Source organism: Chamaea fasciata, unplaced genomic scaffold (genome assembly GCF_029207755.1).
Source record: "Chamaea fasciata isolate MVZ Bird 193981 ecotype frontalis unplaced genomic scaffold, bChaFas1.0.hap1 SCAF_1, whole genome shotgun sequence".
In the NCBI taxonomy this organism is placed as follows: Eukaryota; Metazoa; Chordata; class Aves; order Passeriformes; family Sylviidae; genus Chamaea; species Chamaea fasciata.
Window position 1 is genome coordinate 32,602,399 of NW_027094086.1, and position 16,675 is coordinate 32,619,073.

The 16,675-nt window shown below is 38.1% G+C and overlaps 1 protein-coding gene across 3 annotated transcripts; it reads right to left on the reverse strand.

The window, feature by feature from the left end:
- Positions 1-541: 541 nt before the first annotated feature.
- TERF1 (telomeric repeat binding factor 1) lies at positions 542-16,407 on the reverse strand. 3 transcript variants are annotated; one of them, XM_066180235.1, is made up of 10 exons: positions 16,198-16,407; positions 14,285-14,380; positions 12,621-12,751; positions 11,413-11,499; positions 9,986-10,135; positions 7,834-7,940; positions 6,595-6,660; positions 6,465-6,508; positions 5,370-5,434; positions 542-1,203 (listed from the first exon to the last, which is right to left on the reverse strand). In XM_066180235.1, exons 1-10 carry the CDS (start codon positions 16,388-16,390, stop codon positions 1,051-1,053), a joined length of 1,092 nt encoding a protein of 363 aa, XP_066036332.1. In that variant the 5' UTR covers positions 16,391-16,407; the 3' UTR covers positions 542-1,050. The 3 variants fall into 3 exon arrangements, with proteins under 3 accessions (XP_066036332.1, XP_066036323.1, XP_066036314.1); XM_066180217.1 differs by lacking the exon at positions 542-1,203 and adding an exon at positions 5,995-6,139 and having other exon boundaries at positions 16,198-16,398; XM_066180226.1 differs by lacking the exons at positions 9,986-10,135; positions 11,413-11,499 and having other exon boundaries at positions 16,198-16,398.
- Positions 16,408-16,675: the final 268 nt, after the last annotated feature.

Sequence of the window (16,675 nt, forward strand, 5' to 3'; positions counted from 1 at the left end):
ATCTTAGCCAAGGAAAAAAGGTACAGAAAATATCTGAATTCCAGGGATTTCACTTTTAAAAGAATGCTGTATTGTGGTAGTTCAAGTCACTAGATTCACACCAGTCTGACAATGGAAAGCATGAGTTTTAAGAGATAGTGAAAATCTCTTCCAAATTATCTGAATCCAGAGAGACAGGCTAGTGCCATCATCCATCTGTTCCAATCTCCCATGAGCAGGAGTGGGTGGCAGTGGCCAGGAGACACCTTGATAGTGACCTCCATCAAGGTGTATCTTTAATGTCACTGAGGAGTGTAGACTCGTTATTGAGCCTCACTTTGGCCATGTGTTTTTGAGCTTTCCCGTTCCTACTGGTCTGGAAGGAGCCACTTGTCAAGTTAAAGTAGGTAGCACAAGCTAACCAAGAAATGCTAAGTGCTAGTATAATAGTATTCCTTTCCATGTAGAAAAATAAACCAGTCCCTTTATGACTTACAAACACAATATTACCTCAATTTACACATTTTTAACTGCAGAAAAAAAACCCCAACAAATCATCAGCTTATAAAAGTAGCAATACTAATACACATATACTTTTTGATATAACTTACAGAGATGACAAGTCTGACCAAAATTTCAAAGTGAAGCAAAACAAATTAGAATGGGTTATATGGCAGGAAAAAAATTATGAAAAGGTCAGTCTAAAAAGAGATACAGCCCTTTAAAGATACAGAACACTGGAGTTTTTATTAGCCTCCATCAAGCTAAAGATATTGCCAGTCAGATATAATACCCTTATTTACATAATAGAAATTTCTTAAATCACCGCAAACATTTTCACATTTCAGAATCTAGGCCATCTATTATTGCATGTAGCAAAAAAAGCCAGACTTTAAGTCATCATTTCCAGAGCAAGTGAGCTTACATGAATTACTATTCTGTTTCACATTTTAGGACAGCAACACTGCTGGACACTCTGAGACTAAAATAAGATGTTATTCTGAAAAGCTAGAGTAGGTTTTTATGTAGGGGAAGGACAAGAAGAGTTGGCTCCTGTAGTCCAAATCAGATTTATTTGATCTTGCTCAATGTTCTCCACCGGTCTTTCAACATGACACTTGTTCGGTTGTTGAAGTTACCATGGGCTAGAATTTTAGCCCAGTTACCCACTCCAAACTCCCTTATTCCCAATTTCAGCTCTGAGTCTTCTTTGTAAGTCCATCGCTAGGGCAAGAACAGAGACAAATAGCAGATACATGAACAGAGAAAGGTATTAATGTAAGAGCTTATAGCAAATATAAAAACAAGTTTTCAAACAGCTCCTTAGTTATTTGAGTACAGATGTCAGTGGGTTTTTTTTTCGAGCACTGTATCTTGAAACTAGAGATAAATGATAAGTTTGTAACTGAATCTGTTGAGCTTTATGGGGGCTCCCATAGGGGACCCATGTTAATAATGCCTTGAGTTAATTGGAGTAACTGGATTGGAAGTAAAAAATGTTTATAGAACATTACAAGAGCCATAAGAATTGTAAATGACTGAATCTGAAGGCCTAAAATTTATAGCTTGGTGGAATAAAAGAAAGGTTGGTTTCCCAGAGTATGTATAAAACCTCCTCTTGTAAGTAACAGATAACTTCCAGCTATCAAATGGATAAATGATGTTGGCTATAAAGCAGAGGGGAACATTAGAGAATCATGTTATGGCTCACCTTTACAACTGAAACCTTCAAAATTGTAAAGAACTGGGCAGAAAGGGAAATGTAGGTGAAAGGAAGAGCCTCAACTTAAAACCAACTGGTAGATCTGGTAAATATAAGGAAACATAAATTACAGGGGAACAAACATCACTTAACTCTGAAAATAATGTACCCAATGGAAATGTAAATCGTATGGCTGCTGTCGTTACACAAATGCATACCCTCCTCCTTGTGCACAAGAAAGAAAAAAAAAATCTCTTTCTTAATTATGTGTAATTCTTCTGGGATCTATAAAAGATTCCACTCTTGGTAAGCATCATCAGTTCAGTCTTTCTCCAGGTAACAATTTTGAGTGCTATGCTGTGTGGTTCCACCCCTTCTGTTACATTTAAACTAACTAAAAGTTGCAGCAAGGCTCAGACATGAAAGATGGGGGAAGTAGCTTAGATAACATTCAGCCTCAAAACTGTATCAGATAAAAACTGTATCCTGGTTATTTTCCAAAAAAGGGAAAATGCGACATCTATGCAAAGTGGAGGCTGAGGTGTGTAAAACTTCACATCTCAAAGCTGGATTTGTTCCAGCTTAATGTGAGTATCAGGGCCTCCTCAGTAAACTTTGAACACTGACAAACCTCACTAAGCAGTGAAAGAATTAAAAGTAATAGTAGATCACCCGTATTTTTTAGACAGCTAGGAACCTAAAACTTCTCTAAAGTAGTTTACACTTTATCAAAAATACTTCCTTTTTCCAATTCTTCCTGTTCCACAGATCTTTTGCAACATTAGCAGTGAATAGCTTTTTTTTTTCTACTATTATTAAAAGGCCAGAGATTCCATTGAAATCATGTAGTTCATCTCATTTCAGAGCATGCCAGAAAACTTTCCTAAATAAAATCTTTAGTCAAGTAACACAGTTGTGCTTGAGCTACACCACCAGATAATTCAAATGCAATCACAACCCTTGTAACTTGCAATGATTAATTATATTTGCTGTTAATATGGTTGTTTTTAGCTTGTTTTGATTTTTAATTGCTTACATTGAGCTTTTAAAAAAAATAAATTTCTTTCCTATACTGTATAAATGAGGGGCCTGCTTTCCAGGTAAATCAGGGACTGACTCATTTTCTTTTCACTGAGGAACAGCACAGAGCAGTAATTGCCCCCTGCCCCACTCACTGACAAGCTGTCTGACCCCTCTGGGACAGAATTTATGTAGATTCAGCTTTGCACAGTTCCAACACTGGTTGAAAGCCTGGACATAATGCTGCACTACACTTGAGCTCACATCAGCACAGTGCCTGGTCCACAGCAACGTGACATCTGGCCAGCTCTGAACACCAGCAGAGCAAGCTTGAGTTTGCCAGGCAGAATGTGAAGACATTCCCTCACATGTCTAAAGATCCTGTTATTCCTTAGAGTCAGTTCTGCTCTAGTAACCTGTCTTCCTTTATGCATGATGGGACTCTGCACTGAGTTTTCTCCTTCAGCTTTAAATATATGGATTTTTTTTTCCCATACAAGTCTGACTAAATTCTGAACACTCAGATTTTCAGACATATGGTTTAATTTAAATAAAGTGTTATGCAGATTTTAGACAACTCAAAGGACTTGCCATATATTTACTGGATATAAAATTGAGTACAAACAGTTCTGTAAATTCTGTGACACTTGCATCCCCTAATTTAGGAATAAGAAAATAAAGTATGTATCCTTTCAATAGCGCTGCAGATTGTTCTATGCAGCTAACTGAAAACACTGCAATGAAAGGCTGAAAATGGGCACTGAACCATTGCAATGAAATGCCATCTACAAAACAAGAGCAAACAATGCCAACATTGAATGAGGGACTCCATGGAAAAGGAAGTTCTAGAAGTCAACAGCTCTGACATTCATTGCATTCTTTCATGCAAGTGGACAATTTTATAACCCAGATGATTAGGCAGAGGAGCAGATTTATTGTTTAAAAGGCCAATTATCATTGCTTTCTATAAAACATTTATGAGGTTTCAGTGGTAGGGAGTAAGGCATAAATATTAGAGGGAACAAATGCCTACAACTTTTCTAAGTGTTGAAAGAAACACAGTTCTGAATTTTAGGTTTCATTTAAGTTCTTTTAAAATTTTCAATGCCACTGTCAGATGCAGTTCTCTACAGATTTAGTCTTTATCTTTCAATTAAGGTTGAACTATAACAACATAATTAAGCAAACAACTCCTATTTTAAAAAAAAAAAAGATGTGTGGGTAAGCTCTAGATCTAGACACAGTGCTTGTAGGTGACCCCATAACAGACTAGCTCAGCATAAAAATATGTGAATACAAAGCTTTCATTAGCTCTGTGTCATTGTGGTCCAAATAGTTTAATTCCTAATGTTGAAAACAAGCTTGATGGAAGTGTTTGTGTTTACCAGCAACTGGCTAACAAAGTACCTATCCAAGTATATGCTGGAATAAAGTAATTATGTCTTTAAAGGCCAAAACCAAATCCAGTAAGTATTGCCTTTTTTTTTTTTTTTTTTTTTTTTTTTAGGGCACTGGTTTTATCTGCAGCTTTTAAAGAGGTTGTCAGTGATTTAACTATTCGTGAGATTTGTGAGAAAGTGAAAAACTCTTTACTGGAGCTCAAAATAGATGAGGTCTCATTAGGACCTTAACCAATTTGAGGACAGCATGTAACAGAAGATTTAACCAGTACTTTAACTTCAGTAAAAATGCTTAAAGAAATAGGAATAAGTACAACTCTTCTCTAGAAAAAAAACCCAAAAAACATAAGGAGATTTGGTCCTCCCTGTTATATGAAAAATGAAATATCAAAATGAACACCAGAAAAATGAAACAGCTCACATCAAAATGAAGGTGTGATGATAACTTGCACTATTACCTAAACAGAAAGACTCCACACATTGCTTCCTAAGAGATATTATAAAGAGGAATCCAACAATGGCAATACATGTATTTAATGTTAATTTCTTCAGTTATCATGATAAAATGCTGAGCACTTATGAAAGAAAATCGGCTATAAACAAAAATTAGCTTGAAAGACTGCAACATCAAACTCAAATTGCATTCTATTAAGGCAAACACTTCCGCACTTCCCACCAATGGGAATTCTAGCATTAGTGAACACAGTAGGGTTATTTTAATGTAATTCAATTAAGTAGGCTTACCCATGAAGAGAACACAAAGGATCATTTGAAATGTAGCATTATAAGAAGACCATAACCCTTTGGTTTATAAAAACTAGAGTAGTTTCCCAAGTAAAAATGTTTTTACATCACATAAATAAAGTATTGAATTATAAAATTGCTAAATATTTAACCTTCTAAACTGGAAAACAAGTTGCCTCTGATATTTGATCAAAAATCTCACAGGTAAATGACATCCTGAATTCTTTAATCCACACTTTGAAAAGAATTTTTTTTTCACCCTATGCTTTGGTAATGGTGTATTTCAACAAATAAAAGGCTTGGAAGCATTAACAACAATATTTGAGACAGTACAAATATGTTTTATTTCCTGTCTTTAAAAAGAAAAGGACTGTAACAATTTCAGGAACTGTAGCACTTGAGTAATCTACAGAATCCTAAACCTAAGAACTAGATTCAAAAATTAGATTAAATAGAGCTGGGAAAAAATTCTGTGCACGCAGATTTATTTTAATCTCCATTTAGAAGAGAGAATAGGTACAAACCTGTCTTCTTCGGCTACAAGCCAGAGAAACTTCATTTTTCCCCACATTTTGCATGTTGTTAAGACCTAGAAGACAGTCAATATAAATCCAGAACAATGAGGAGTCAACATCAAGGCAGCAATTTTGCATTTTACCATTACAGTGACAAGAATGTACACTATTTTGATTTGCTTTGACAGACTGGGAAAATTTCATTGTCTGTATCCATAAAAGTATATTTTTATACATGAATACACACGAATCTTGCCATAGTCCAAGGGCTTCAAAAAATAGGCTGTTCAAAAAACCCACCATATTTTCTATACAACAGAGCTCACAGAAGAATTATATTTTAAACACTTAGGTTAAACTTGGTACACAATAATAAAACATTTCATTTTGGTAAAAACATTTTTACTATATGCACTACTCTCATTTTACATAGAGGGAATGGGAAGTAACACCCAATCAGAGTTATGATTCTTTGTATAAAACTTACTTTCCAAGTACATGTATCAGGTTTTAACTGTGGCAAGCATTCAAGGCACCTTAAGAGTTTGTCCTTCCATGCACAACATGGCCATGTGCAGGAACTATATCATCATCTCTCTGTGCTAAGAGGGTGCTAATGGTCTTAAGAACTTACTTGTAAGTATTATATTATTTGTGATGTGGGGTTTTTTAAGAAGTAATACCAGGAAAATGCACAAACATCCTGACTTTGTGCATTTTATAGTACAATTCGTTTTTCCAATCAGTCAACTTCTTTAGTTCCTTCCCAATCAAGTTGCCTAGCACAGAATTCAGAAAGAAATGAATTTCAGTACCCCTCTGGCAGCCTTCTTTTGCACAGAATACCGTAAGTCCCATGAACCAACCAAGCAAACCAGAAAATAGTGAATGATTTTGCAAAATTAACTGCTAGAGAACCTTAAGCCACTTCACAGCTTCCCAAATATGGCAACCACCAAACCTGCATTTGTGCAGAAACCACACACAACTTTGAGTATTTTTATCCACAACCATTTCTGTATTAATCCAATCACATTGGATAGCAGTTAGAAATAAGTGTTTGATGTGACTGTTTTGAAAGTGTAAAAATAAACTAATACTCACTCTGAAGAACTCTGCTCTCTTTGGATTTCTGTCGTGAACGTCTCCTGCAAAGAACACAGATCTAAAGTAAAAATACAAAGAACTTGATGAAAAGTCTGTGACCAGAGAAACAGCAACAAATTTTTTTTACCTTACTGTGGGGTTTTTTATGTCTCCAGATGACTGACTTATGATATTCTGTTCCTCTTCCTCTAGTCTTAAAAAGAAGAGACAAAAAAATTATTTCCTAGGCAGCAACTGGCCATTTATATGATTCAACAATATTTACATGAAAGAAAATACTAAGACTTCTCTACAGAAGCAGTGGCATACAATCACTAACTGCACCAATGCATTCGCCCTCTTAACTTTGCCTCCCTGTACCTGAAGGAGAAATTAGCTACATTAGGTTTATAAAATCTGCTGAGTTGGAAGGGACCCACAAGGATCACCAAGTTCAGCTTTTAGGCCTGTACAGGCATCCCCAGGAGTCACACCACGTGCCTGACATCACTGTGAAAATACTTCTTGAACTGTCAGGTTTTGTGCAGTGACCACTTCCTTGGGTAGCCTGTTCCCAAGATATTTAAGTCGAAGATAAAGAGGCATTTTGCACTTCTGTTTTTTACATTAGGAATTATTTCCATAAGTTTTTTTGAATGAGTCTTTCATATCTCTCAGGTGTGTCAGGAGATGCCCTTCTATAAGAAAAAAAAAATTTAAAAATCTCATGACCTCTATTCCTCCATACTGTCTGCATCAGCCAATTTTCTTAACTAAATGATACCAAGTATTCCAAGTACAAAAATGAAGAAATACAGACTCTATCCCAGCTAAACACTGCAACTTATTCTCCCTGAACAACAAGTGGTGATAAACCTAGAATATTAGCATTTTCCGAAATAATCATGTAATTGTTCTGAAGGTTTACACTGTCAGAATCATGAAGCAACATAGCTATTTCCCTTCACGCTAGTATCATTGAGGGGTCAGCTGTAAGAAAAACGTAACAGACTGATTCCATTTCCTTATTCTTTTTCTTCATGAGATGATCCATAGCCTGCAATTAGAACTAAAAGGAGTTCAATCAAGCATTAAAAAAGCAAAGTCTTCTTTGTGCTTTTATTATTATAGACTGACAGCTGTTTAAACTGAAAGTTGTGCAGCCTCACAGATAATTAAACTTAATGACAGGCTGTTTGATGTAAATGCCAAAAGTAACAACCACAGAAGAGCATAAATTAAAAAAATAGGGAAATGTGCTTGTAGCTAATTTTCTATTGGACAGTAGTTTGGAATTCAACATCCCTCTTTCTACCTACTCTTTGGTTTACAAGTTTCATGTTACTGTCCAAGCACATCCCTTAGCAGTGTAATACTTAATACAAACCTTTGTTTTGATTCCAAATCACTTTTGTCATTTTCATTGACTTCTACAGCTCTGTTTAGCAATGCTGTTGCTCCCAACCCTTGCGACACCGCATGTTTTGTGGCTTCCTGTGAGAAATGGAATTGATACCTCAAAATTAAAGCCAGGCAGTACTTAGGAGGTTGCACTAAGATTAATATGTATAGTTTTTATTAGAACTAGAAGTGCTTATCTGACAGATATTTCAGAGGTATTAACATTAAACTAAGTAGTTTCTAAACAACTTTAGCATGTTATGTTGAAATCCATAAAGATCTTTATCAACTAACAACTTGGAGAAATTTGAGTCATAGCTGCAATTGATCTTTATATGGACACAAAGAGATACAACAAATAGTTGCACAGAGAGCGAACTTAAAAAGGTGTGAAGTAAGTTGCAGAGCTTAACTAAGACTGCACATACTATCAATGTACTCCAAAGTCTGGATTTTATGAGTAGGTTAGAAACTAAAACTGCAGGTGTCAAGTTTATCTAGGTCTGTAGCACATGGCAGGACAAAACATACATGTAACACTTTCAAAAGACATGACCAAGCAGACCTTAGGCTTGCAATATAACCTTTTTTGCACTGGCAAAAAGTATTTCTAACATCCTGCTCCAACTTTTAGCCATAAACTAAGATTGTTTCTCCTCCATTGCTAAGAGAAAGAAGTAGTAATTCATTACTCCATACAGAGTACCTAAAAGGGGCCCCCTACACCGAATAAAGATGAGAAACACTTCTTAGCAGGGCCTGTAGTGGTAGGACAAGGGTTAACAGCTTTAAACTAAAAGAGGGTAGATTTGGACTAGATATAAGGAAGAACTTTGTTTTGTTTATGATGAGAGTGGAAAAACATGGAACAGGCTGCCCAGCAAGGTGGTTGATGCCTGATCCCTGAAAACCTTCAAGGCTGGGTTGAATGGGGCTCTAAACAACCTGATTTAATTGAAGATGTCCCTGCTTATTGCGAGGAGGTTGGACTAAGCTACCTTTAAAGGTCCAATCCAAACTATTCTATGATTATACTTCTACATCTGACACTAGAAGAAAGAGAAGAGAAATTAACAGTTAAAGCTAGAGTGTTCTGCAGAGAAGACAGGGTACACTGCTGGGAAACCTGTGTGCTGAACAGAAGTGGGAATTCTTTACAAAATTGTCTCCTCCATGTGCCAGAATAACTCTGTTCAAAGTAAGCTTTGCAATGTGGGTGCAGACAGTAGCACAAACACACAGGCAGTGAGGGCCTTAGGCATGCTAGTATGGAGTTCTGGGCCTTCTCCGACACCTCCAAGCTTCCACTTCCTCTTAGGCTCAAAGAAAGAGCCTTGAAAAATAAACTTGAAAACTGACAGTCAAGTGAAACCATTAAAAGGTATTCCTTGCATTATCCTTTGACCGTATCTAGTAAGTTGTCTAGTCTCTCTGGTAAGAAAATGAAAAACACAAAGGAACTTCAGGATTGTTTATTTAAAATTTGCTTCTTATTACCTTTAGATGTCTGTGCTTTTGTAATTGAATAATTCAATATTCTTTTATATGAAGTAAACATAAGAGAAATTCTTTACAATCCTCCTGAAGATGAACTGAAGAAGGAATGTTGTTCTTGCCAATTTTAAATCACTTGAGGAAGACTGTTTGTAAGGAACATTTGTATTTACAGGAAAACAGCAATAATAGTTTTCTATCTCCTAACTCCTCTGACATTCCTAAAGCTTTTAGCCAAATTAACAGGTCCTGATTTTTTATTTTTAGTATAAGAAGTCATGTAAGCTTAAATAAAATAAGCATTAAATATAAGGCTACGTTTTTTAAGGAGTCCCATATCAGAACTTCTTCTCCTAAACAGATTGTGTTTTAATTACGTTATTTCCTAACTATTTTTCTAATCAAAACAGTTGTGGGAAAAGCATTCATAGAAGATATCTTAGAGGAGTCTCTTTCCTACTAACTTTCTCTAAGACATAGTAATTAAAACAAAAGGGTTGAATATAAGACAATTCAAAGGAACGTAAAGTTTCGTTTTCATCTAATACAGTAACTGAATATTGCCTAAACAACTCCCTTGAAAGGATAAATCTAATTGTACCAGGTAAGTTTTCCCAAAAGTTTTAAAAATACTTTCAACATACCTGTATTAAGAAGTTAGTTTCATTCTCCTTCATGGAAAGTTTAATGTAAGACTTGATTTTACTTATCAAAAGACTGTAACTGAAGCTTTGGAGAAGAGGAACATATGGATCCTTGGCTTTAACTACGGTTGCCAGCTTCACCCTTAAAGGCTAAGAAAAGCACAGCTTTTTACAACACAAATCCTGCAGTAAACTTGGTATCTATGCTAAACAGGAATTATAGAAAGCTAAACATGATGATTATATAGTTTTCTGAATATCCCCATGCAGTTTGAAAGGGTTCTAGGGTCAACTAGACATAACACCAGGTATTTACCTTATATGCTCAGTAAATGGTAAAGTTTAACTGATCAGAGATCCACATTTTCATTTCCTTTACGAAAACACTGAAAGCAGGGTTGTCAGTGGAGGAAAAACACCCAGAAAAAGCCACCCATTACTCAGTTCTCTCTTCTCATTTGCTGCCTCATAAAGACTGCCATTGAAAGGGGCAGTACAGCTGTACAGGGTACAGCATTCAGGAAAAGGATAAGTTAGCACAGCAGCATTAAGGACACATCAATACTGATAATCAGAAATTCACATTGTGTCTACCAATCTGTCTGAATTTTAAAGAAGCCAATATAGCCAGAGAATTATCTTCTATGTACAGGCTGCATTTTTATTTATGAATTTGAGTACTATTACCACAATCTACACTTCCCAAGCATCCAAATCCTCTGAATGGATGTGTATCTGAAGAGTAAGTTATACAGAGGCTACTACTTACATAGAACATGTGTCCTGGTATACCAGTTGAAGATATAGGCAGCATTTTAAACTTCTTTTCACCTACAGTCCTTCTATTGCTCTTTTCTCCACTCCAGCAAATTCAAGTGTGTGCACTAACTATTATATTAAAGAGACATTCACTCAATCTTCCAACTTTCTGAATGATGCAGTCAACTTCAAACCAGGAGGTGGCCTGACACATATATTGCCTTTTCTAGGCAGAGGCATAGGAGCATTCAGTCTGTATAACAGAACCTAATGAGTTTTCCTTCCCTGGGATGCTTTGGTACATAGAACACTAATCAGAGGTGACAGAGTCCACTGCAATAGAAATCAGCACACTGACTGTTAGTAGTCAGCACTATCAAATTTCCGAATTTGTGGTGCCACCTCACTCCTCATATGAAGTGGAAGAGGGGATGAAGAACAATGGCTGCTAAAAGCATTTTACTCCCACAAATCATCCAGTATTTCTATTGATCTCCTGGCCACAAATCTCCTTTTGTATTTTAAAGTGACATAGGTGTGAAAGTGACACCTATAGGCTACAATGAGACTGAAGTTATGCAGGTAGGATTTGCCAGCTTTGCAACCAACTTCCCTCTTTTTGCCTCTGAAAATCAAGAGCTTTTAATGCAATTTAAGCAATTTACTACCTTATCTGATTCAGAGTCTGTGAACAGCCTTTCAAGAACTTCAGCAGCTTCCTTGAAATATCTGTTTTCCATATGGACTGCTACAATCTACAGGAAATGTAATAACAAGATATGATGAAATACTTTCCACCTGAGATTCAGAAAAAACAAGAGAATTCACAATTCTACAGATTTCTAAGACTCCCAAAACTCAGATGATTATATATTTAAGGGTTACTGACTCTTATTTACTTCTAACAGCTAGTTCTGAAATTAGTTTTGAAATTTATTTTAATTGATATCTTTTCCATATTGGCAGATTTTGAAACAAATTTGAACTGGCACAAAGAGGAACAACTTGAGATAGAAAAAGGTCTCCTGTACAGATCTATTTACTCTCTACTAAAGCTGAAAATTCGGTTCAGTCTGCTAATAACCTAAGATTTATACAAAAGAGGTTCTGCTTAAGCAGGATAGAATAGCATTTTTAAGGTTGGAAAAGACCTTTTAAGGTCATCAAGTCCAAGCATCAACCTAGCACCCACCACCATATTCATCATTGAATCATGTCCTCAAATGCCATATCCACATGTTGTTTTTCAAACACTTTCAGGGATAATGTCTCCACTACTTACCTGGGCAACCTGCTCCAATGTTGTGCACCCTTTGTGTGAAAAAGTTTTTCCTTATAGCCAATCTAAACCTCCCCTGGCACAACTTGAGGCCATTTCCTCTCGTCCTATCACTAGTCACCTGGGAAAAGAGACCAATCCCCACATGGCTGCAACCTTCTTTCAGGTAGCTGTAGAGAGTGTAAGTCCCCCCTGAGCCTCCTTTTCTCTGGGCTAAACATTCCCAGCTCCCTCATCTGCTCCTTGTAAGGTTTGTGCTCCAGACCCTTCACTAGCTTTGTTGCCCTTCTCTGGACACTCTCCAGCACCTCAAAGTCTTTTTTGTCCTGAGGGGTCCGGAACTGAACATAGAATTGACAGTGTGGCCTCACCAGTGCTGAGCATTGGGGTCAACCACTGCCCTGGTCCTGATGGCCACACTGTTCTGGATACAAGCCAGGATGCCACTGGCCTTCTTGGCCACCTGGGCACATGCTGGCTTTTGTTTAGCTGCTGTTGCCCAGCAGCCCCAGGTCCTTTCCTGCCAGGCAGCTTTCCAGCTACTCATTCCCAATGAGTAGGTAGCATCCTGAAGCATTATGAGTAAGTCACACAGACCTGAATTTGAATCAAGCGACGAATATCTTCATGAAGTTTGTCCAGTTTATTTTCTTCCCTTTCAAGTAAAGTCCAGAAAGACAGAGCAGATTCCAAAGGTGAAATTCTTTGATCATTGTCAAACTGCAATCCTTAGAGGGGGAAAAAAGCAAAGCACTTGTAAAAATCAAAGGATAAAGCTAAATAGATTATATTATTTATATGCAGTACAGTAACATGTATTATACAATTTCAATTCCTTTCCCCTCAATTTTTAGGTGTGTTTAAGAAACCTGAAGCAACTGTCTTCTTTTAGGAGAGACTGGTTCTTCCTATCCTTGCTAATAAAATCACTGTTGCATTTTCAGGGGGTATTATGTCAGCTAATCATTTTTCACTTAAAACACCACTTGCAATTAGGTATTTGGGCTGGCAATAATTATACATTAAACTTTGCATGAGATATCACACCATTTGATATTGATACTATTAATTTTGTAATATAATCACCATGCTAAGCATTTTTTTTTTCCTGAGTCTATCACTATTTCCATTTCTTAACCTTTTGTTGTATTTGAAGTGCTTAAACCAAGAGGGAAACTCAAACAGCCCTACACAGGAGTGTCACTGAAAAAGCAGAAGCAACCTCCCACACCAGTGTACTTCTGTGCCAACACTGAGGTTTGTGCAAACTCCCAGCAAAGGATCAGTGACCAGTTCTGGCAGAAATCTAGCCAAGCCAAATATTTATCCCCTCAACGCTCTCAAGCAGTTTCCCAGTCTCGTCCTTGCACACCTGCACAAGTGAGTGTGCCAATGTGACAGATGCAGGAGGAGCTGACAGGCGCACAAGTGCTTTTTTCCCATGGCACTGCCAGTTTAATTCAAGATGTTCACTGAACTACAGCCTCACTTATGCCTTCATTTTATGGTATCAGCAGAAACTCTCTTCATAACTTATTCCTTTCATTAAGTATTTTTCAGACAGAAAGTAAACAATATACACAATACTGAAGACAGAAATGTTATTTTATAATGCTACAATGTCAAACAGTGAAATTTCAAACAGTATTATGTGCATATATACACAACTAAAACAAAACCACGTGTTTCTCTAATTATTGTCTCCACCAAGTAACATGACACTTCATATTGTTTAATAGTGTAAACCCAAAGTATTTAGCTCTTAGAGAGCTGAAACAGCCTACTCTGTGTGATCAGCACAGATCAAATATTCTAATAACTAGAAAAATTAGGAAAAATACCATATATTACCTACTTTAACCTCTAAGAGTTAAATATGCAGAAAAGAACACATATTCTGAGTTTTAAACTTGAAAGTATTGCTCACTAAGAGCTAGCCAGTCCTTTCCAGTATATTTCTTCCATTGATACTACTCTGACAAAAAAGACCTGATAATTTAAGAAGTATGGGGTCATTCAAACTCCATGCAGCTAAGTCAGCACAGAGTAACACAAGTCTTGCAAAAAGCTCAGTCACGTGTGGAATAAAGAAAGTCCAAAATGTGAAATTTATTCAATTTATTGATATCTAGATATAGCTATATATAAAAGTATATATAGACATGCACAGTAAAGGCTATGTGAAAACATATCTAATACATCTTTGTAGAAGTTCATGCAACAATTTTTAAACAAGTGAAAAAAAGAACCCGGGTATTTACCAAGGCTTTTTCCTTGTGCAATTCTTATCAAAAGCTGGCAGAGATAGACTGTTTTTTTCTGATGTGGAGGTATTTGGGAGAAGCCATTAATAAGAGCTGGAAAAGGAGAGAAAATTGTATCAGTCTTGCTCCAGCACTGCCACAGTGTGGCTAGACATATACTAGACGCTGCGTTATCAGATTTCACTAAATATCTACTTCCTTAAGAAACCAATGAAGCACACTTAATTAGTATTCTTCCATGCTAAAACAACTTAAATAATATTTAAGAGCTTGACTAGAAGAAGATATCCTTTCCTGAAGAAAGAGCAGAATTAATCGCAGGCTTACATTCATTAAATTCAAAGAGTATAGTATTGAATTTAGGGGGGTTTTTTTTGGTAACTAAGTTACTACAAAAGACAGCTGTCTACTCCAAAGAACACTTCTCGGGAATGCCCACAAACCAGGAGCCACAGGCAGACTGGTTACGCCAACATGTTGCTATAGCAACTTAGAGAATTAAAGCAGTAAAAGTGACGTGGAAAGCTTACTCAGAAATGTAAATTTACAAGGGAAATCCTTCTTGCAAGGCTGGAAGGTCAGAAGGATTATTACATACTTTAAATGGGAGCTATCATGAGTTAATTCCCATCACACAGGTTACTGTGAATTTCTTATGCTAATGTGCTGGATATAGTAAGTCATCTTCACAGCATAATACAGAACCATTCAAGATGAAAAGTGAATCACAGAATAGCTACGGTTTGAAGGAGCTGCTGGGTATCACCTAGAACCACTGCCTTCCTACCTTTCTGCACTTGCTTCAGTTTGAATTGACTTTCTTGTTGAGAGCCAATCATTACTGCTGTAGGGTCTCCCTTTGACACATGCAAGAGTAATAGTTCTGTGTTTCTATGAAAAAACCACACTCACTTTTCTATTACAATCGTATGACTATGCTTAGCTTTTCCCAAAGACTTTTACAATATCGACTTTATAATCTCAGAGTGCCAAACTCTTTCCTCTGTTGCTGAACAGAGTAGGAATAAGTTAAAAATTTGCTATTACTTCTTATTTCCATATGACCTTGAATTCTGTACAATTTAATTAATGGTTTCTACTAATACACTCGATCTTCCCAGCTCTTCTCAGGAGATACTTTCAATCTGCTTTTGCACTGACCGTGTCTCTGCTTCCCACCTTCTCAAAACTTCAGTACAATTCTCCTGCTGAGTTGCAGGCCAAACGCCACACATCGAGAAGCAGCACAGAAAATTCAATCTAGCAGCCCCCCATTCAAAGTACATTATTAAGTTATCATTAGATTTCTTACCTCTTACCATATCCCAGATCAATCTATTTAGTAATCATTCTGCCTGACATTGTATTCCATTATTTGCAGAAGCTCAAACAAGTCATACCACCACATTCACTTGGGTCAAGAACATATGCACAGACAAAATATCCCCCGAAGTTCTAACCTGGTATCCTCGGGAAAACCGCTTCTTACAGAAGAAAACATAAATCCATCAATTTATCTGAGACTTAGACATTTAGTTCTAGTTGTCAACCACTGTCACTCTTAAGTTTATTTCTCATTTTAAATATATGTTTTTCCATTCAAAACCCAGTCACCAGACCTCATTTCATCTCATCTCTGTCTGCCAGGCTATAGTTCTCTGAAATATTTCTAGCACTGCTGTATTGCCACCGTGTGCGAGGGCTGCCGGTACCACCCAAGTCCTCCAAGGCTCCCCGGTAGCCCAAGGACCTCCTGAAGCCCCCGAAAGAGCTGAGCATCGCCCTCAGCGCTGCCGACCACGGCGGTCGACGGGCTACGAGCGTTTTAGCACTGCCACCGTCCGGCGTGCTGGAGGCAGCTGCCCCTCAAGCCCCGCTGCCCCGGGAGCGGCCGTGCCAGAGCCCCTCACCCTGCGCAACGTCCCTCCACCGCCAGAACTCCGCCCCGCTCTGCTCCGCGAAGTGCCGGCACAGGCAGGAGCAGGCGAACTCCAGCATCCACTCCGCGGCCACGGCCTCCACGGCCCCCGGCGGGGCCGAACTGACGGAGCTGCTGACGGGGCCGCCGCTTTCCGCCGCTCCCGCTGCGGCCGCCGTCGCCATGTTCAAACCGGCCGCCAACGGCTGCCAGCCCTGACCTTCGCCGCGCCACAGCCAATCAGAGCGCTCGCCCCACCTAGCTCCGCTCTGCATCCAATCAGCACAGCTTTTCCTCCCGGCCCCGCCCTACTCGCCGCGCCGCAACCAATCAACGCGGCCGCCCCTCCCGGCCCGGGCCGTCGTCGCCGCGCGCTTGTTTTGGTGCGCGAATGCGTTTTGGTGGCAGAGGGGGAAAGTGCAGCGGGCGCTGTCGCTTTCGGAGCCGGGGGCTCTGAGAGCGGCCGTGTC